General features: G+C 48.0%; 1 protein-coding gene across 3 annotated transcripts in view; it reads right to left on the bottom strand.

The window, feature by feature from the left end:
• Positions 1-18,536, bottom strand: part of LOC129866679 (contactin-1a-like) — a 120,953-nt gene that overhangs the window by 42,467 nt on the left and 59,950 nt on the right. For 2 of the 3 annotated variants that reach the window (XM_055939480.1, XM_055939481.1), the window contains exons 3-6: positions 10,144-10,196; positions 1,848-1,974; positions 1,413-1,588; positions 417-512 (exon numbers count right to left, since the gene is read on the bottom strand). In XM_055939480.1, coding sequence (XP_055795455.1) covers positions 417-512; positions 1,413-1,588; positions 1,848-1,974; positions 10,144-10,196 — 452 coding nt within the window. The remainder of the gene's footprint in view (positions 1-416; positions 513-1,412; positions 1,589-1,847; positions 1,975-10,143; positions 10,197-18,536) is intronic. The other variant, XM_055939482.1, reaches the window with a different exon arrangement.

The following is an 18,536-nucleotide window of genomic DNA, read 5'->3' as shown; positions in this document are numbered from 1 at the left end:
AAGGAGTACTGCCGGTCACCAGCAGGGGGCACACTTTCATTGATTTTCACTGTTATGACAATCTGGGTTAATTGAGTCATAGCAAACATACTGTTGGATTTAATACTGGAATAGAGACACATGTAATACGTGCAATGCTACAGACCATAGTGTTAACCTAGCACCATAGTGTTAACCTAGCACCATAGTGTTAACCTAGCACCATAGCATTCATCCCCAGCCATCACACTTTGTCTTAACATGTCTCGACACATCTTGAGACATTAAGTCAAGACGTCTTGAGACACTTTAATTAAGATATAGATACTTTTCAAGACATCTTCAGACATTTTGAAGACATGTCTTCAGACAAAAGCTGTAGAAATAGCCTAGCATCAGAGAATTAGCTGCAAGCTGTTAGCCTAGCTAGCACTTACATGGGTAGTGTGGAGGAGGAGCGCAGAGCAGGACTGCCCCCTGGCCCTCCTTCACGCGCACCGCCTCTCTTTCCTCAGACGAGAAGAAGTCCAGGTCTGGAGGAGAGAGCGTGTGGGAGTGAGGGAAGAGTGAGTGTGAGACAGAGAGAGAGAGAGAGAGAGTGAGTGTGAGACAGAGAGAGAGAGAGTGAGTGTGAGACAGAGAGAGAGAGAGAGAGTGAGTGTGAGACAGAGAGAGAGAGAGAGAGAGAGTGAGTGTGAGACAGAGAGAGAGAGAGAGTGAGTGTGAGACAGAGAGAGAGAGAGAGAGTGAGTGTGAGACAGAGAGAGAGAGAGAGTGAGTGTGAGACAGAGAGAGAGAGAGACAGAGAGAGAGACAGAGACAGAGACAGAGACAGAGACAGAGAGAGAGAGAGAGACAGAGAGAGAGAGAGAGAGAGAGAGAAAGGGGCAAGCAAGAGAGAGAGAGCGAGAGAGGGGGGGGAGAAAGAGGGAGAGAGTGATGGGGAGAGGGGGAGGAGGCGAGAGAAGAGGAAGAGAGAGAGTTCAGATTCATTAACACGCCTGGAGAATCCACTGTAATGCTCTCCCTCACCTCATTTCCGTAATAACACTTATCCTCCAATACTCTTAAACCCTGTAACCTCCTAGCTCAAAACCATTTTAAAACCAGAACCTGCATTACTTTAGCTAGCAGGCTTATAATTTGCAACTGTCACATTTCAAAGGGAGGGAACTAACTATTGATTCTGCAGAAGTGATTCCGTCTCGTGCCTCACACTATAAAGTTTGACCATTCAAATGTCATTTCCAAAGTTGTTATAATGTGGCGCTGCTGCCTCCCTCCCGAGTCCCTAACACAGCTCTACTAATATAGGCATGAAAGTGTAGCCCCTGTTCATAAAACGGCCCTCCGTCCTTCCTGCCTATGATCATGTGTTACGCCAAACAAACGAACGGCGGATCCGATCACGCCCCAGTGTCCCATCCGCTCACATCCAAACTGGACGCCAGCCTCTCGGCTGACCACGGTGCCGTAGTCGTTGGTGGCCACACAGGAGTAGTTCCCAACGTGTTTGTTCTTGATGGGGTTAGAGATGACCAGGTCGCCCCCGACCAGAGTGTAATGGTTATCACCGTCCAGGTCTATGTTCCGGCTGTCCAACCTCCACCTGAAGAAGGAGAAGCTCAAGTTCATTTTAAACATATATATCACAATGCATTTCTCCCACATTTCCAAGAATTGCATGGCGAATGAGGCCTGGATGTTTTAAAGTCCTGTCCTTTAAAGCCATGTATTAGGACCTCCAGACTTGGCCCTGTGCGGGACATCATGCTGGGGAGAGACAGAGAGATGGGGGGGGACATACAGCACACACAGCGTGTGGTATTTAAGGGGGTGAGCAGAGAGGAGAGCAGAGCATATGTTACTGGTATGTGGCAGGTGGGTTGGCTCGTGCTCGACAGCTCATGGTGATTTTGGCCTCAGGCGACTCCTCAGGGTAGATGGTTTCGACCGGCTGATCCTCAAACACCGGCCCGTAACCTGTAGCATCGTCTGCGAGGAAAGGGACACACATACAGACAAATAGGGTGAATGAATCAGGAACTGGTAGGTCAGACAGGAACAATCCTGTCCATCTGTCTGTTTCAGTTCCGTCTCTTTCGCTTAGTGCCTAACGACTGAGACACAGGTCTCGGGAAAAGACGTGTGAGTAAGTGATGTGAATTTTGAGTATATTTTCGTTTGCGACGAAAACATTTGTCATCGATTAACTGCATTCTTGCGGTGCACGAACAACTTGGTGTCATGTCTTTCTACTCCCAGCAACCTCCTACCGTACCCTTGGTATTTCTTAGTACTGTAGTATCTTCCGATGTCAGGTGGCTAACCTACTATACGCAGAACCATCTCCCATTGGTTCAATTATTGTCGGAAGCGAATACCAAATCTTAAATTGGAAATGAACACGTCGCCCAAACCCCTTTCAGATGCCACCATCATCCTCAGAGTTGACAAGACAAGCAGTTAGCGGGTTAAAACACAGAGAGAGATCTCTTTGATGGAAATGCCTTGCGTCATTCGACCTGCCTTTAAACCGGTGTCGACAAGCACACACACACGAATGCACACACACAATCTAAACATACGCGCCGCGCATGCACGCACGCACGCACGCACACACAAACACACTTGGATAATTAGATCCAATTAGTCATTAAAATACACACGCATCACAGAGCTCGCATGAATAAGACGGAAACACAATGCAAGACAAGGCAATGAATAACCAATGAGGCAAAATGTTCCTGAGATGCTGATTATTCTCTCAGATCGTGACTGTCCATTCAGGTGTGTGTGTGTGTGTGATCTCGCTCTCTCAGCACATCTGTCACCTCTATGCCACTGTCACCGAGGAGCGACCTCTGCACACACACATCCTGCTCTTATCTCATCTGTCTACATAGGCAAGCGTTGCCTCTAAAGATTCCCTGAAGATTCATTCCCCTAGAAAATATAAGAATTACACGCGAACTGCCACCTTTAAAAACCCAGGACAAAGGGTTCGTATTCTCACAAAATCCTGACAGAAAAAGAGACGGATGTCTTTGAGCGCTGAATACTGATTGGCTGAAAGCTGTGGTATATCAGACAGTAGACCGAGGATATGACATAAAGACGACTTGTTTACTGCTCTAATTACGTTGATAACCAGTTTATAATAGCAATAAGGCACCAGGGTTTTGTGGTATATGGTCAATATAACACTGCTAAGGGCTGGATCCAGGCACTCCGAGTTGCTTTGTGCATAATAACTTAACAGTGGTATATTGGCCCTATACCACAAACCCCTGAGGTGCCTTATTTGCTATTATAGTCTTCATTCTCAGTGAGAGAGAGATATATAGGGAGAGACAATGAGGGAGAGCGAGAGAGAGAATGAGAGTGAAAGAGAGAGAGAGAGACAGAGAATGCAAACGAGAGAGCGGGAGAACCTTGGACTTCAGAAAATATGATTTTTATCAGATACTTCAGAAAATGTAAGGAAACAATTGCAATGGACAGGAACGAAGCTCACACACTCCAACGCAAGGACAATGTGTAAGAGCCTGACACTGCCATAGCTTGATGGCCTAGTTCCAACCATTTGGAATGACTGCTGCTTGAGAGAGAGAGAGAGAGAGATAATTACACATGCTCTGCCATAAATAGGGCACGGAGGCACGTTAAGTGAGAAACAGTGTTCAGGGAAGAAGAGAGGAGAAGAGGAGAAGAGGAGAAGAGCAGTGACCGTATGGAAGAGAGCTGAAATGGACACACAGGCCTGTCTGGCCCAGTGAAAGGAATGCTAGTCATCGTAAAGTCATGTGTGTGTGTGTGTGTGTGTGTGTGTGTGTGTGTGTGTGTGTGTGTGTGTGTGTGTGCGTGTGTGTGTGTGTGTGTGTGTGTGTGTGTGTGTGTGTGTGTGTGTGTGTGTGTGTGTGTGTGTGTGTGTGTGTGTGTGTGTGTGTGTGTGTGTGTGTGTGTGTGTGTGTGCATTCACGACTTCTTGACTGTACCATGTGAAGTGACAGATGGTAGAGAGGAGTGTTAAACAGACCCCATAAAGCCCACAGCCTACAGATACCAGGGACCTTGATGCTCTCACATCTGTGTTAATGCTCTCTCTCCCTCTCCCTCGCACATGAATTTCTCTCTCCTCTCTCACTAGTTCTCATTGCTTCTCGATGCCTCTCTCTCTCTTCCTCGGCCGTCTCGCTGCTCTGCCTCTATCGCTCTCTCAACGAAAAAAACATCAATAGTCTCTTTCTTTCTCTCTCTCTCTTTGCCTGGCTCAAACACAGACTGTTTCTCTCTGTCTCCATCTCTCTCATCTCTCTGTTCCCTACTTCTTGTACACCTCTCTCTCCCTCTCGAGAAAGACTTCCATATTGTTCTCTGTCTTTCTCTCTCCTCTCATTCTGTGTGTCTCTCAGTGTCTCAGACACTCTTTCTCTATCTCTGTATTAACCCCCCTCTCTGTCTCATCTTCTGACATGACTTGGCTGTGGTAGCAATGGCTGGGTAACTCCGTTAAAGAGGTGTAAAAGCTTTTTGGGGTATGCAATCATGTGCTCAGCAGTCAATGGACAAACACACTGACACACACACACATCCTATTCTCTCCTTGGCTGTGACGAGAAGAGCCATCCTCTGGACATTATGGTGATAATATTTGTAAATGTAATTAATAAATAATACAGGCATAACTAGTCGAGCTACAAGCTAGCATGCAGTTAACTCCCGGACTCACAGGCAGTTGTTAATCTGGGCATCTGTTTGTTTTGTTTGTTTGTTTGTTTGATTACATGAAGAAATTGGTTGTTGTCCAAGTGGGACGGTGAACACATGTGCTGTATCCCGGAGGCATCTCTGCTGCAGCATTCTGTGGGTATATTCACCAGGTCTGTCAGCTTCGCTGCTAGCCAAATGCTCACTGGGACAGTGTTACTGTAGAGCGCACTGGGTATCACCGCATCACAAAGAATACGTTAATACGAATACTATTCAGTACCAGAGATGTGCATGGTCATACTGTATGGTGCATAGAGAGAGAGAGAGAGAGAGAGAGAGAGAGAGAGAGAGAGAGAGAGAGAGAGAGAGAGAGAGAGAGAGAGAGAGAGAGAGAGAGAGAGAGAGAGAGAGAGAGAGAGAGAGAGAGAGAGAGAGAGAGAGAGAGAGAGAGAGAGAGAGAGAGAGAGAGAGAGAGAGAGAGAGAGAGAGAGAGAGAGAGAGAGAGAGAGAGACAAAGAGAGACAAAGAGAGAGACAAAGAGAGACAAAGAGAGACAAAGAGAGACAGAGACAAAGAGAGACAAAGAGAGACAAAGAGAGACAAAGAGAGACAGAGAGAGAGAGACAAAGAGAGACAGAGAGAGACAGAGAGAGAGAGACAAAGAGAGACAGAGAGAGACAGAGAGAGAGAGACAAAGAGAGACAGAGAGAGACAGAGAGAGAGAGACAAAGAGAGACAGAGAGAGAGAGAGAGAGAGAGAGAGAGAGAGGTTAAAGTGTTTCCATTAGTAAATTGGTGACAGCCTGTATGCCTTGCCACCTATCTGGTTCATGTCTCAGGTAGGCTGCGAACGCCAACATGGATAGAATACAATAATTGACTACTATTTGCCATGTTCTAATAATTCCACATGTGCCAACGTATCGCCACGGTCCGTGCCATAGTGAAATTTGCACGGTAGATGTGAACTAATTAGAAGATGAAACTCGAATCAGGTCGACCAGAAAAGCCAGGAGAAGCAATTCAGGCATTCTTGAAAGTCAGGACAATCCTTGTCCTGCAAATGTTGTTTTGGATTTTTCAAGTAGGTGTTTATAAAGCAATGTGGGGTGGAGCATTATAGATAGGCCTAAGTGATGCCATTGCATACGTACGTTCAAAATGATATGGCAATCATGTATTCGAAAAACACAATTTGCATCCTCATTTGTCGCAATAAAGACAGGTAGACAAAATAAAAACACGCCTCTATCGAACGGATACACATTTTGTCGATCTTTATGACATTTATCCTATATCTGCTGTTTCCATTACACATTCCGTAATGATTTTTTTGGTTGCAGCATTGCCGATTGCACTTGGGTCAATGGAAACCTGTCTACTGTAGGCCCTAGATCCTGCAGCACACTATGCGTGCATTCACACGGCACGACACAGAGTGCAGATAACATAAATATGTCCTAGGGTTTACATAGACGCAGGGGCCTTAATCTTGCACATCTCTGCTGCCACATTCGCAGACTGCACTTACAAAGAAGGCAGACTGGTCCTTTATTCTTGCACACCTGCTGTGACACATCCACAAAAAGCGTACCCAATTTGATCGCCCACGGTCGATACGCCACTTATCATTCATGAGAGAGAGAACGTGAGAGGCCGTGAAAAGAGAGAGAGAGAGAGAGAGAGAGTAAGAGAGAGAGAGAGAGTGAGAGATGATGTCTAGGAGAGAATAAACAACGTACCCTGCATGCATTGTCACAACATGTTCCCCTTCTCACAAAATCATTTCAATTTACCCTTCACTGACTGTCACCGGTTGGTTAGTGAGGGAATATGGTGGTGGGTGAGGGGCATATATAAATAGTGCTATCTATGCATACCCTGTACACTATGACAGCACACAGTAAATGAACCATTGCAGGTCCCTGACCTTGTCTATAGATAATTAGGAGGCCTCCCATGTTTCTGGGACAAGGAGTCACCTTAGTGTGTGTTACGTTTTCCAAATGCACAACAAACGTGACTAGAGTCAATGGAAATGCTAGTTGTCAATGGAAATGCTAATTCTATAAAGATCGGTATTATTATCTATGCGTTTTATCCAAACAGAAGCCGTGAAACCAACATATTTCGACATAATCGGTCAATTCTAGTTATTCACCCATTTTATTTTCTCCATAAAGGAAGAAAATTATAATAACAATGTTTTTTTTTTAAATGATTGTTACAGAAAATCTAAAATACATTACAATAATGTAAGATGCTCTTTCTTCGGGGCCAACCTCTGCTTAATCAACTTTCATTTTCTCATTCACAAATTGATGAACCTGGTGAACTCTGGGACTTTCAAAAACGTCACGCATTCCATCTGTAATCGCCTGACACATCTAGATCACTGTATTATTACAAGACCCGTTGCTGCTCCCATGGCAACACAATGCCAGACAAATAAACCATTTCCTGACGGTCCTCATCATCGTCGTAATGTCAGGATATTTAACCAGATCCTCACGTGTGTTGTGGTGGAGGAACACGCGTCATCATCATCTGCTACAGCATCAGGAATCCCCAGAATAGACGCGGTCAAAAGTTAACCTTGACCTCCAGACGACGTTCCATTAGGCTCTGTCCTTTACCAGCCCGACAACGATGAGAGGGGAACTTCCAGGCTGAGTCCCAAATGGCACCCTATTACCTCTACAGGGCCCTGGTCAAAAGTAGTGCGCTACATAGGGAAGAGGGTGCCATTTTGGACGCACACCCGGTCAGTGCCAGTCTGTTAGCCCACGCTGACAGGCCGATAACGTTCTCAGGTGTTTCAACCACCACCACCTGGTGGGTCGATGCAAGGCCAGAACTGGGGACTAGGGAGTACTGAGGCCCAATGGCCTTGACATACTTCCATTGTGTGTGGGCTACATTATATGAGACAGACATACTTCCATTGTTTGTGGGCTACATTATATGAGACAGACATACTTCCATTGTTTGTGGGCTACATTATATGAGACAGACATACTTCCATTGTTTGTGGGCTACATTATATGAGACAGACATACTTCCATTGTTTGTGGGCTACATTATATGAGACAGACATACTTCCATTGTTTGTGGGCTACATTATATGAGACAGACATACTTTGTTTGTAATTTTTGCTACAAGTATTTTTTTTAAAATGCATTGGAAGATCCTGGAGGGAAGGACTGATGGTTTGTGTACTAGTTTGTCAGAGCACAGAATACCAAAATTAAGCACTGGGACACAAATCTTTCCAGGTCATTGAAGATAGATGCAGTCGGAAGCATATATCATGCTTATAACCTAGTTAGCTCTTACAAAAGTTTGTTCTGTCCCTCTTTTAACACCTGCGGGCTACACTCGCCTGTCTTATTGGCTGCAGAAGTGACCCAACAAACTGTCACCGAGGAACGTTTGCTGGAACAAACATAGCGATGCTCTGATCTGGTGGGCGAGGGACACGCGGGCTACGGTGTGTTTTAAAATGGAAAAGAGCTGTCTAATAACGTCCCAAAGAAGGACACGTCAACTGCAGGTCAAAATATCCACGTGATTGACAACTGAGGCCTTCCTAATGTCGAAGCCGTACAGCCAAAACTTGCAGCGCTGAAATGTTGCTGAAAAAAACCCATCTCCGTCTGTGTTCTAATCTAGTGGACGAGGGAATTGTAAGCGATGGCATGTCTTCGAATGGAATAGAGCGGTCTAAAAACGTGCGGAAACAGTCAGAAGGTCTAAAAACAGGCAAACTAGGTCAACTGCAGGCCGTATAAAAGGACAGCAAAGATCAAATCAGAATTTTCTCCGACTCTCTCAATCTTCCTGGACTTGGGTTAAGTGTCGAACAAAATGCTCTTTGAGAGCAGCTTGCCTGTGATGCCGCCGGTGGCCCTCAATGAATCATGAAGGACTTTCCATAGGGCCTTGAGGCCTCAAGGCCCCGGCCCATAAACAGACAGACTGAGAGCTCCATGACAAGGTCATTTTCAGTAGGGTAAGCAACCAAAAACGTTTTGCAAATGGGAAATGGAAATGAGTTTTCCTGTTTCAGTGCGTTTTCTTCGGTTACGCTCAGCATGAAGAAAACAAGCTAACACTTCATTTTAACGGGGCCTTATTACAGTAACTACATATGTAATTACACCGTAACAAGTATTGTAATTAATCGTAATAATTCATAGTTACACTGTAATAGCAATATGTAACTGGTGGTAACTGCAGTCTGTAGTTACAGAGGTGTAACAACGAGTGCTTGTTACGATGCTTGTTACAAAAACGTGAAAGTTCACGATAGCATCCCAACGCACCATATTTCAGCCTGCACAAATCACGTGATAGGTGTCAGCCAATTGAAAACGTACCACCTCATCCACACAACTCTAAAGAGCTCTGCAGTCTGATATCCAGGCCCAATGGCAAAAACGGGTTCACATCAAATAATACTTTTAATTATGCATTTGACAATGGGCCAATTACTTTAACCATCAATAAAAAATGACACGTTAATAAACAGTTATGGTTAAAATTGTGAGACAGAAACAAACACTAATTACTGTCTCATTGCAAAACATGTAGAATGGAATGAAATTAGCTATATACAGTAGCTGCACATTTTCCTATCTACCCCGTGGCAATATATATGTAAAATTGCAAGAAATCACCTTTAAAAATTGGGAATTCTCTCAGCCTCATTGACAAATGTGTCGAATAGCATTGGATTAGCTATAACACTGCACATTTCTTTCTCTGCCCCATGGTAATATGCTTGAAACAGCAACATTTTCTCTCAGCGTCATGTCAAATTGTGATTAGCTACAGTATGTTAGCTAGATTTCTTTGGTAGACCTTGCTCAGAACTTGCGGGGGAGCCCCCGCAAAAAAACTGTTGGACGACACTGATTCACAGGTAGGTAATTAGAGCCTATTGAGCCACACGTCACATCTGTCCACAAGAGATTACAACCTTGTGATAGTTACTACTGAATGGATGCAGCTGAGAAGAAACCAAGCTGTCAGTCTGTCTGGTGAGAAGGAAGTCTGCCACATATAACGTCTGAGGTGTTAAATTGCTCTTTCGCTTCCAGTTCTGTCTTTCACATGAATTGTTGATATAGATACTTATCAGTTCACTCACAGATTCACTAAATGCCTTGTGGTCTGGTGTGTAAGGCTCACTGTACACACGCTAATAACCAGCTGGGGGGGAAATCCCCTCCAAACATGGTTTCTAGTAACTCTTGTCAGATTTTTAAGTAGGCTACTCACTGATAAATCCCATTTGAGCAATCTGCATATTGCTGTGTGTGTTTCTAGATTCTGCTTGGATTTGGTGACATTGCAACATTTTCTCATTATTCCAAACTGATAAGACACACACACACACACACACACACACACAACACTCTGTTGAGATTATCCATAACAAGCCTTACCTCCGTAGAAACCAGGTTCCCCTCCGAAGACAGATGCATCTGGAAGAGAGTCAAGAGAGAGGGGGAGACAAGGCAGGTCAGCATGTTCATTTAGAAAATCCATTACAGATCCTCTATCTCTTTGCATATTGGAGAAAAAAACAATATCAATCTCTCCAGTGCCATTGCTGGAAGCTCCTACACCATGCACCTGTCTGGTTAAAAGCCTCCTCTCCTACCCAGCCTCCCGACACAAGCTTCCCCAAAGCGGGTGTGATACCTAAGCTACTCCCATAGCGTGCTGCACTGCTTGGCCCCCACCTTTTGATCCGCTCCCGACTATCCAACCTGGCACAAGTACTCCCGCCACTTGCCCATTCTCACCCGAGCTTCGGTCACCGCTCCAGCACACACTTACATTACACCCGCACGCACACATGCACCCCAAAAATCTGAGGGGGCACAGAGTACGTGCGGATGGGTGGTCAATTTTGCATCTTTCAAACACATGAAACAACTTTTTCCTGCTGTCTGTATCGTCCTGACAAGGTGTTTTGTTTTTTTAAATAAACAAAATATGCTTCTTTGCATCGCTGCTGAAATCGGGGTAAACGATCGAAAGGAATGTGAGTATTATTCAATAAATGTACTTATTTCTTGCTTTTCTGAAGTCTACCAACCTTGCCAGCAGGCGTGCTAGCTAAGATAGCTACTCTAACGTGATTAATAGCCTAAAATGGCTCCTTGGTAGCTAGTTATGAGGTTGGGAGCTTGGGAACCTATTTGGGCTAGCTAAAGCCTACTTCGTAAAATTGCTTGGTAACTAGTAGTATTAAAGAGAAACAACAAAAAATATATGTTCTGTGTATAGTGTATATATGTATTAAATAGGACAAATCTGAGCCCCTGCGCCCCCTTATGGGCATGACGCCTCTGCATCTCCTCTCTACAGGTGTCTCTGATCCAAATGTTATCTTTAGCCTGTGGACTTTTACTCTGGAACCTCTATGCATTTAGATGTGTATTACTTGGACTTTATTGCTATCTCTTTGTAGCTTATTTTATTGTAGCTTTTGCATATTTGTGATTAGTATGCAACCTCAAAGGCAGTTTCTATGGTTATTTCTTATTTTGATTGATAGGCTGTAAATGAACATGTTGCTGTTGCTATTTAACTCTTGACTCTTACACTGAGGATGATGCAATTAGGGCCATGTCTCTGGACTGTAGGCAGCTTTTGAAATACACTACACGACCAAAAGTATGTGGACATCTATGAATGAGCAAAAATCATGGGCATTAATATGGAGTTGACCCCCCCCCCCCCCCCTTTACTGTAATAACAGCCTCCACTCTTCTGGTAAGGCTTTCCACTAGATGTTGGAACATTGCTGCTTCCATTCTGCCACATTAATGAGGTCGGGCACTGATGTTAGGCGATTAGGCCTGGCTCGAAGTTGGCGTTCCAATTAATCCCAAAGGTATTTGTTGGCATTGAGGTCAGGGCTCTGTGCAGGCTAGTCAAGTTCTTCCACACCGATCTCGACAAACCATTGCTGTATGGACCTCGCTTTGTGCACAGGGGCATTGTCATGCTGAAACAGGAAAGGGCCTTCCCCAAACTGTTGCCACAAAGTTGGAAGCACAGAATCATCTAGAATGTCATTGTAAGTTGTAGCATTAAGATTTCCCTTCACTGGAACTAAGGGGCCTAACCCGAACCATGAAAAACAGCCTAAGGCCCTTATCCCTCCTCCACCAAACTTTACAGTTGGCACTATGCATTCAGGCAGGTAGCGTTCTCCTGGCATTTGCCAAACCCAGATTCGTCCGTCAGACTGCAAGATGGTGAAGGGTAATTCATCACTCCAGAGAACGCGTTTCCATTTTATGAAGCTCCCGAAAAACAGCACTCGGTGGTCTGTGAGCTTGTGTGGACCTACCACTTCTCTGCTGAGCCACGTTGAAAGTCACTGAGCTCTTCAGTAAGGCCATTCTACCGCTAATGTTTGTTTATGGAGATTGCATGGCTGGGCACTTGATTTTACACCCGTGTCAGCAACGGGCGTGGCTGAAATAGCCAAATCCACCAATTTGAAGGGGTGTCCACATACTTTTGTATACTGTGTTAAAGACTCTGGTTCCTCTGGACAAGGTTTTCCCCAGGGGGATGAGCAATGCCATCGGGGATATGCCAAATAAAAATGTGATTCACATTTAAAATTCAAGTTAAAACAATCTTCACATTCTCAAACAGTACAACGGGCTATACATTTGGGTGAGTTTTTTTCTCTCGCCTGAGTAGACTCGTTTCACTGCCAAAAATCAAATTAAACCATCTAGCGTTCAGCAAAATAACAACACAATGTCAAATACAGGTAGCCTTGTCAAATAATGAACATCCATTCACATTAACCGTTACTCTCTTGCGGGAAACCTTCACTCTTGCGCTGACATTTAGAAACGAAACATGACTATTTGAAAAATAAGCCACAGGAGTTTTTGGGGCGAGAATAAAGACGATTTTTGAGTAGTAAGACAAGGGGCTAGAAGTGTCTTATATGGTGAGCTACCGAGTGGCTAGGACAGGCAAGCCGCATACTATTGTGGAGGACTTCATTCTTCCTGCTGCCGTGGATATGGCTGGGACAATGCTGGGGGAAAAGGCCCAAAAAACTATATAGACAATGACTTCATAAAACAAAACTGTTTAACGACACATCAGTGACATGGCAGGAGATGTTTTGAAACAATTACTGCTTCGCATACAAGCCAGGGAATTGTATGCGTTACAGCTGGATGAGTCAACAGATGTGGCGGGCCTGGCACAGCTCCTGGTATATGTTCGTTACGTTTACTGGGGGTCAATTAAGGAAGACATCCTCTTCTGAAAACCAGGACAACATGAAAGGATATTTTTGAATTACTGGACAGCTTTGTGACATCAAATGGACTTTGGTGGTCAAGATGTGTACTGATGGCACAAAAGCCATGACAAGGAGACATAGTGGAGTGGTAACGCGCGTGCAAGAAATTGCTCCCGACGCCACTTGTGTCACGACTTCAACCGAGGCAGGCTCTCCTTCCCGTTCGGGTGGCACTCGGCGGTCGTCGTCACCGGCCTACTAGCTGCCACTGACTCTTTTTCCTCCCCCTCCTTATGTGTTTATTTGTATCACCTGGTTTGGGGTAATTGGCAATTAGTGTGGCTTTATTAGCCAGCCAGATTGTATGCTTCTTTGTGCGGGATTGTTCGTCTGTTGCTGTGGATTTCGGGAGTGGGTTTTTGTATTGTGTACTGGGTTTGTCTCCCGTGTTAGCAGACAGGTGTTTATGACACCCAGTAAGTCCGTGTTGGACATTTTGGTTTGCCGGTTAGGCATTAAATATCACCGCATTGAAGCTCTGCTGTTCCTGCGTCTGATTTCACACCCCACCGACACCCAGGGCGTTACAGAATCCCGCACCTATTTAAATGGAGTCAGCAGGAGCAGCAGCCAACCCTCTCCCATCGATGGAGGAACGGGTTCTCCACCACACAACTGTCCTCCATCGGATCGGATCCGCCATGGACCAAATGATGGAGAGAATGGAGCGATGGGAGAGGAGTGGGCTCCTCTCTCCACCTTCGCCCCCCCCCCCCCAGGACTCTTCATCCCCCGGCTCCAGCGCGCTCCGTCTTACGCTCCCGAGGGATTATGATGGAGCAGCGGCAGGTTGCCAGGGGTTCTTACTCCAACTGGAGCTATACCTGGCCACTGTTCGCCCCACTCCCTCGGGAGCGGAGAGGGTGAGTGTCCTCGTCTCCTGCCTAACGGGTCGTGCTCTGGAGTGGGCCAACGCAGTCTGGAATGGCCCGGACTCCGCGAAGGAGCACTACCCGGAGTTTACCCGTCGTTTTCGTGCCGTGTTTGACCACCCCACAGACGGCCGAGCGGCGGGTGAGAGACTATTTCATCTCAGGCAGGAGAAGAGGAGCGCACAGGATTTCGCGCTGGAGTTCCGGACCTTGGCCGCGGGATCAGGGTGGAACGACAGGGCCCTTATTGACCACTACCGGTGTAGTCTCCGGGAGGACGTCCGCAGGGAGCTAGCGTGTCGGGACATCGCGCTTTCTCTAGATGAACTTATTGACATGTCCATCCGACTGGATACTCTGCTGGCTGCCCGCGGGCGTTCGGAGAGGGTCCTGTGCGTTCCACCACCCAGCGCCCCGGCTCCCATCCCGATGGAGTTGGGAGGGGCCGCGCCTAGGGGTACCGGAGGAGGAGGCCCCCCCTGCACCAACTGTGGTCGGAGAGGACACACGTTCGACCGGTGCTGGGGGGGTCTGTCTGGGAGTCGAGATGTCAGGCGGAACGCTTCTCGATCACCCCAGGTGAGTCAGCACCAAACTCACCCAGAACCCCCTGTTGGTCACATGTTTGTCTCAATTTTTTTCCTTTATTTTTTCCCCTCTTCCCAGCATAGGGCACTAGTCGATTCAGGTGCAGCTGGGAACTTTATGGATCGCGGACTCGCCCGTAAGTTGGGCGTTCCGCTTGTGCCGATAGATTCTCCCTTTCCCGTTCACTCCCTAGATAGCCGGCCATTAGGGTCAGGGGTGGTCAGGGAGGTCACAGTTCCCCTGGACATGGTAACGCAGGGGAATCGTAGGGAACGTATCAGTCTCTTTATTATTGATTCGCCTGCGTTTCCAGTGGTGCTGGGTGTTCCCTGGTTGGCCCGGCACAATCCCAATATTTCGTGGAGACAGGGGGTTCTCCAGGGGTGGTCAGAGGAGTGTTCTGGAAGGTGTCTGGGAGTTTCCATTGGTGCCACGTCGGTGGAGAGTCCAGACCAGGGTTCCACGGTGCGCATTCCCCCCGAGTATGCCGATTTGGCAATCGCTTTCTGTAAAAAGAAAGCGACGAAATTACCACCACATCGACCGGGTAGGGATTGTGCGATAGATCTCCAGGTTAACGCTGCGCTTCCTAAGAGTCACGTGTACCCTTTGTCCCAAGAGGAGACGTTGGCTATGGAGACATATGTCGCGGAGTCTCTGGGACAGGGGTACATTCGGCCCTCCATCTCACCCGTCTCCTCGAGTTTCTTTTTTGTGAAGAAAAAGGAGGGAGGTTTGCGTCCGTGTATTGATTATAGAGGTCTAAATGCCATCACAGTGGGGTTTAGTTACCCACTACCTCTCATCGCTTCGGCGGTGGAATCATTTCACGGAGCGCAGTTCTTTACAAAACTGGACCTCAGGAGCGCGTACAGTCTGGTGCGTATTCGGAAAGGAGATGAGTGGAAAACCGCATTTAGTACCACATCGGGCCACTATGAGTACTGCGTCATGCCGTATGGGTTAAAGAATGCTCCAGCCGTTTTCCAATCCTTTGTAGACGACATTCTCAGGGACCTGCACGTGCAGGGGGTAGTTGTGTATATCGATGACATTCTGATCTACTCAACTACTCACGCCGCGCATGTATCTCTGGTGCGCAAAGTGCTTGGCAGACTGCTGGAGCATGACCTATACGTCAAGGCTGAGAAGTGTGTGTTCTCCAAACAAGCCGTCTCCTTCCTGGGTTATCGCATTTCCACCTCGGGGGTGGTGGTGGAGAGTGACCGCATAAAGGCCGTGCGTAATTGGCCGACTCCAACCACGGTGAAGGAGGTGCAGCGGTTTTGGGGTTTTGCCAACTACTACCGGAGATTTATCCGGGGTTTTGGCCAGGTGGCGGCTCCCATTACCTCACTGCTAAAGGGGGGCCCGGTGCGGTTGCGGTGGTCGGCGGCGGCGGACGGAGCTTTCAACAGGTTGAAGGCTCTGTTCACGGATGCTCCCGTGTTGGCGCATCCGGATCCCTCTTTGGCATTCATAGTGGAGGTGGATGCGTCCGAGGCTGGGGTGGGTGCCGTGCTATCACAGCGCTCGGGTACGCCACCAAAACTCCGCCCCTGCGCTTTCTTCTCTAGTAAGCTCAGTGCAGCGGAGCGTAACTATGATGTGGGGGATCGGGAGTTGTTAGCGGTGGTCAGGGCTCTGAAGGTGTGGAGACACTGGCTTGAGGGGGCTAAGCACCCTTTTCTCATCTGGACCGACCACCAGAATCTGGAGTATATTCGGGCAGCTCGGAGACTGAACCCGCGTCAGGCAAGGTGGGCCATGTTTTTCACCCGGTTTCGGTACACGTTGTCCTATAGACCAGGCTCCCAAAACGTAAAGGCTGACGCATTGTCCCGCCTTTACGACACGGAGGATAGGACCACCGAACCAACTCCCATCATCCCCGCCTCGAGGCTGATAGCGCCAGTGGTATGGGAGGTGGACTCGGACATCGAGCGGGCGCTACGGGCGGAACCCGCGCCTCCTCAGTGTCCGGCGGGCCGTAAGTACGTACCACTTGGTGTTCGGGACCGACTGATTCGGTGGGCTCATGTCCTACCCTCCTCGGGTCACCCTGGGGTGACGAGGACCGTGGGGAGCCTTCGGGGGAGGTATTGGTGGCCTACCTTAGCTCGGGACGTTAGGGTTTATGTCTCCTCCTGTTCGGTATGCGCTCAGAGTAAGGCTCCTAGGCACCTTCCTAGAGGGAAGTTGCAACCCCTCCCCGTTCCACAACGACCATGGTCTCATCTGTCCGTAGACTTCCTGACAGATCTCCCCCCTTCTCAGGGAAACACTACGGTTCTGGTCATTGTGGATCGGTTTTCTAAGTCCTGCCGTCTCCTCCCGTTGCCCGGTATCCCTACTTCCCTACAGACTGCGGAGGCCTTATTCACTCACGTCTTCCGGCACTACGGGGTGCCGGAGGACATCGTTTCTGATCGGGGCCCCCAATTCACGTCCCGAGTATGGAGGGCGTTCATGGAGCGTCTGGGGGTCACGGTCAGCTTGACTTCCGGTTTTCACCCCGAGAGTAATGGGCAGGTGGAAAGAGTGAACCAGGAGGTGGGTAGGTTTCTGCGGTCGTATTGCCAGGACCGGCCAGGGGAGTGGGCGAGATACATTCCCTGGGCCGAGATGGCCCAGAACTCCCTACGCCACTCCTCTACTAATGTGTCCCCCTTTCAGTGTGTGTTGGGGTACCAGCCGGTTCTGGCACCATGGCATCCGAGCCAGACCGAGGCTCCTGCGGTGGAGGAGTGGGTACAGCGCTCCAAAGAGACCTGGAGGGCCGTCCAGGAGTCCCTCCAACAAGCTACTACTAGGCAGAAGAGGAGCGCTGACCGCCACCGCAGTGAGGCCCCCGTGTTTGTACCGGGGGAAAGGGTCTGGCTCTCGACCCGAAACCTACCCCTCCGCTTGCCCTGCCGGAAGCTGAGGCCGCAGTGTGTAGGGCCCTTCAAAGTCCTGAGGAGAATAAACGAGGTGTGTTATCGATTAAAACTCCCTTCCTATTATCGTATTAACCCCTCGTTTCATGTGTCTCTCCTCAGGCCGGTGGTAGCTGGTCCCCTGCAGGACGGTGAGGTGCTGGAGGTCCCTCCTCCCCCTTTAGACATCGAGGGGTCCCCGGCGTATACGATACGGGCCATTCTGAACTCAAGACGCCGGGTGAGGGGCCTGCAGTACCTCGTAGACTGGGAGGGGTACGGTCCGGAGGAGAGGTGCTGGGTACCGGTGGAGGACATTTTGGATCAATCTATGTTAAGGGATTTCCATCGCCTCCATCCGGATCGCCCTGCGCCTCGTCCTCCGGGTCGACCTCGAGGCCGGTGTCGGCGCGCTGCGGGAGCCACGCGTCAGAGGGGGGGTACTGTCACGACTTCAACCGAGGCAGGCTCTCCTTCCCGTTCGGGTGGCACTCGGCGGTCGTCGTCACCGGCCTACTAGCTGCCACTGACTCTTTTTCCTCCCCCTCCTTATGTGTTTATTTGTATCACCTGGTTTGGGGTAATTGGCAATTAGTGTGGCTTTATTAGCCAGCCAGATTGTATGCTTCTTTGTGCGGGATTGTTCGTCTGTTGCTGTGGATTTCGGGAGTGGGTTTTTGTATTGTGTACTGGGTTTGTCTCCCGTGTTAGCAGACAGGTGTTTATGACACCCAGTAAGTCCGTGTTGGACATTTTGGTTTGCCGGTTAGGCATTAAATATCACCGCATTGAAGCTCTGCTGTTCCTGCGTCTGATTTCACACCCCACCGACACCCAGGGCGTTACAACTTGGGTACACTGCAGTATCCACCGAGAGGCTCTTGCTCCCAAGGGAATGGCTGACAGCTTGAAAGATGTTATGGACACTACAGTGGAAATTGTTAACTTTGTTAAAATAAGGCCCATGAACTCTCGTCTGTTTTATGCATTATGCAATGATATGGGCAGCGACTATGTAACACTTTTACAACATACAGAAGTACGTTGGTTATCAAGGGGCAAAGTATTGAAATGTTTTTTTAAATTGAGAGACGAGCTTAAAGTTTTCT

Source organism: Salvelinus fontinalis, chromosome 12 (genome assembly GCF_029448725.1).
Source record: "Salvelinus fontinalis isolate EN_2023a chromosome 12, ASM2944872v1, whole genome shotgun sequence".
Classification (NCBI taxonomy): Eukaryota; Metazoa; Chordata; class Actinopteri; order Salmoniformes; family Salmonidae; genus Salvelinus; species Salvelinus fontinalis.
This window is presented reverse-complemented; position numbering and strand designations above follow the sequence as displayed.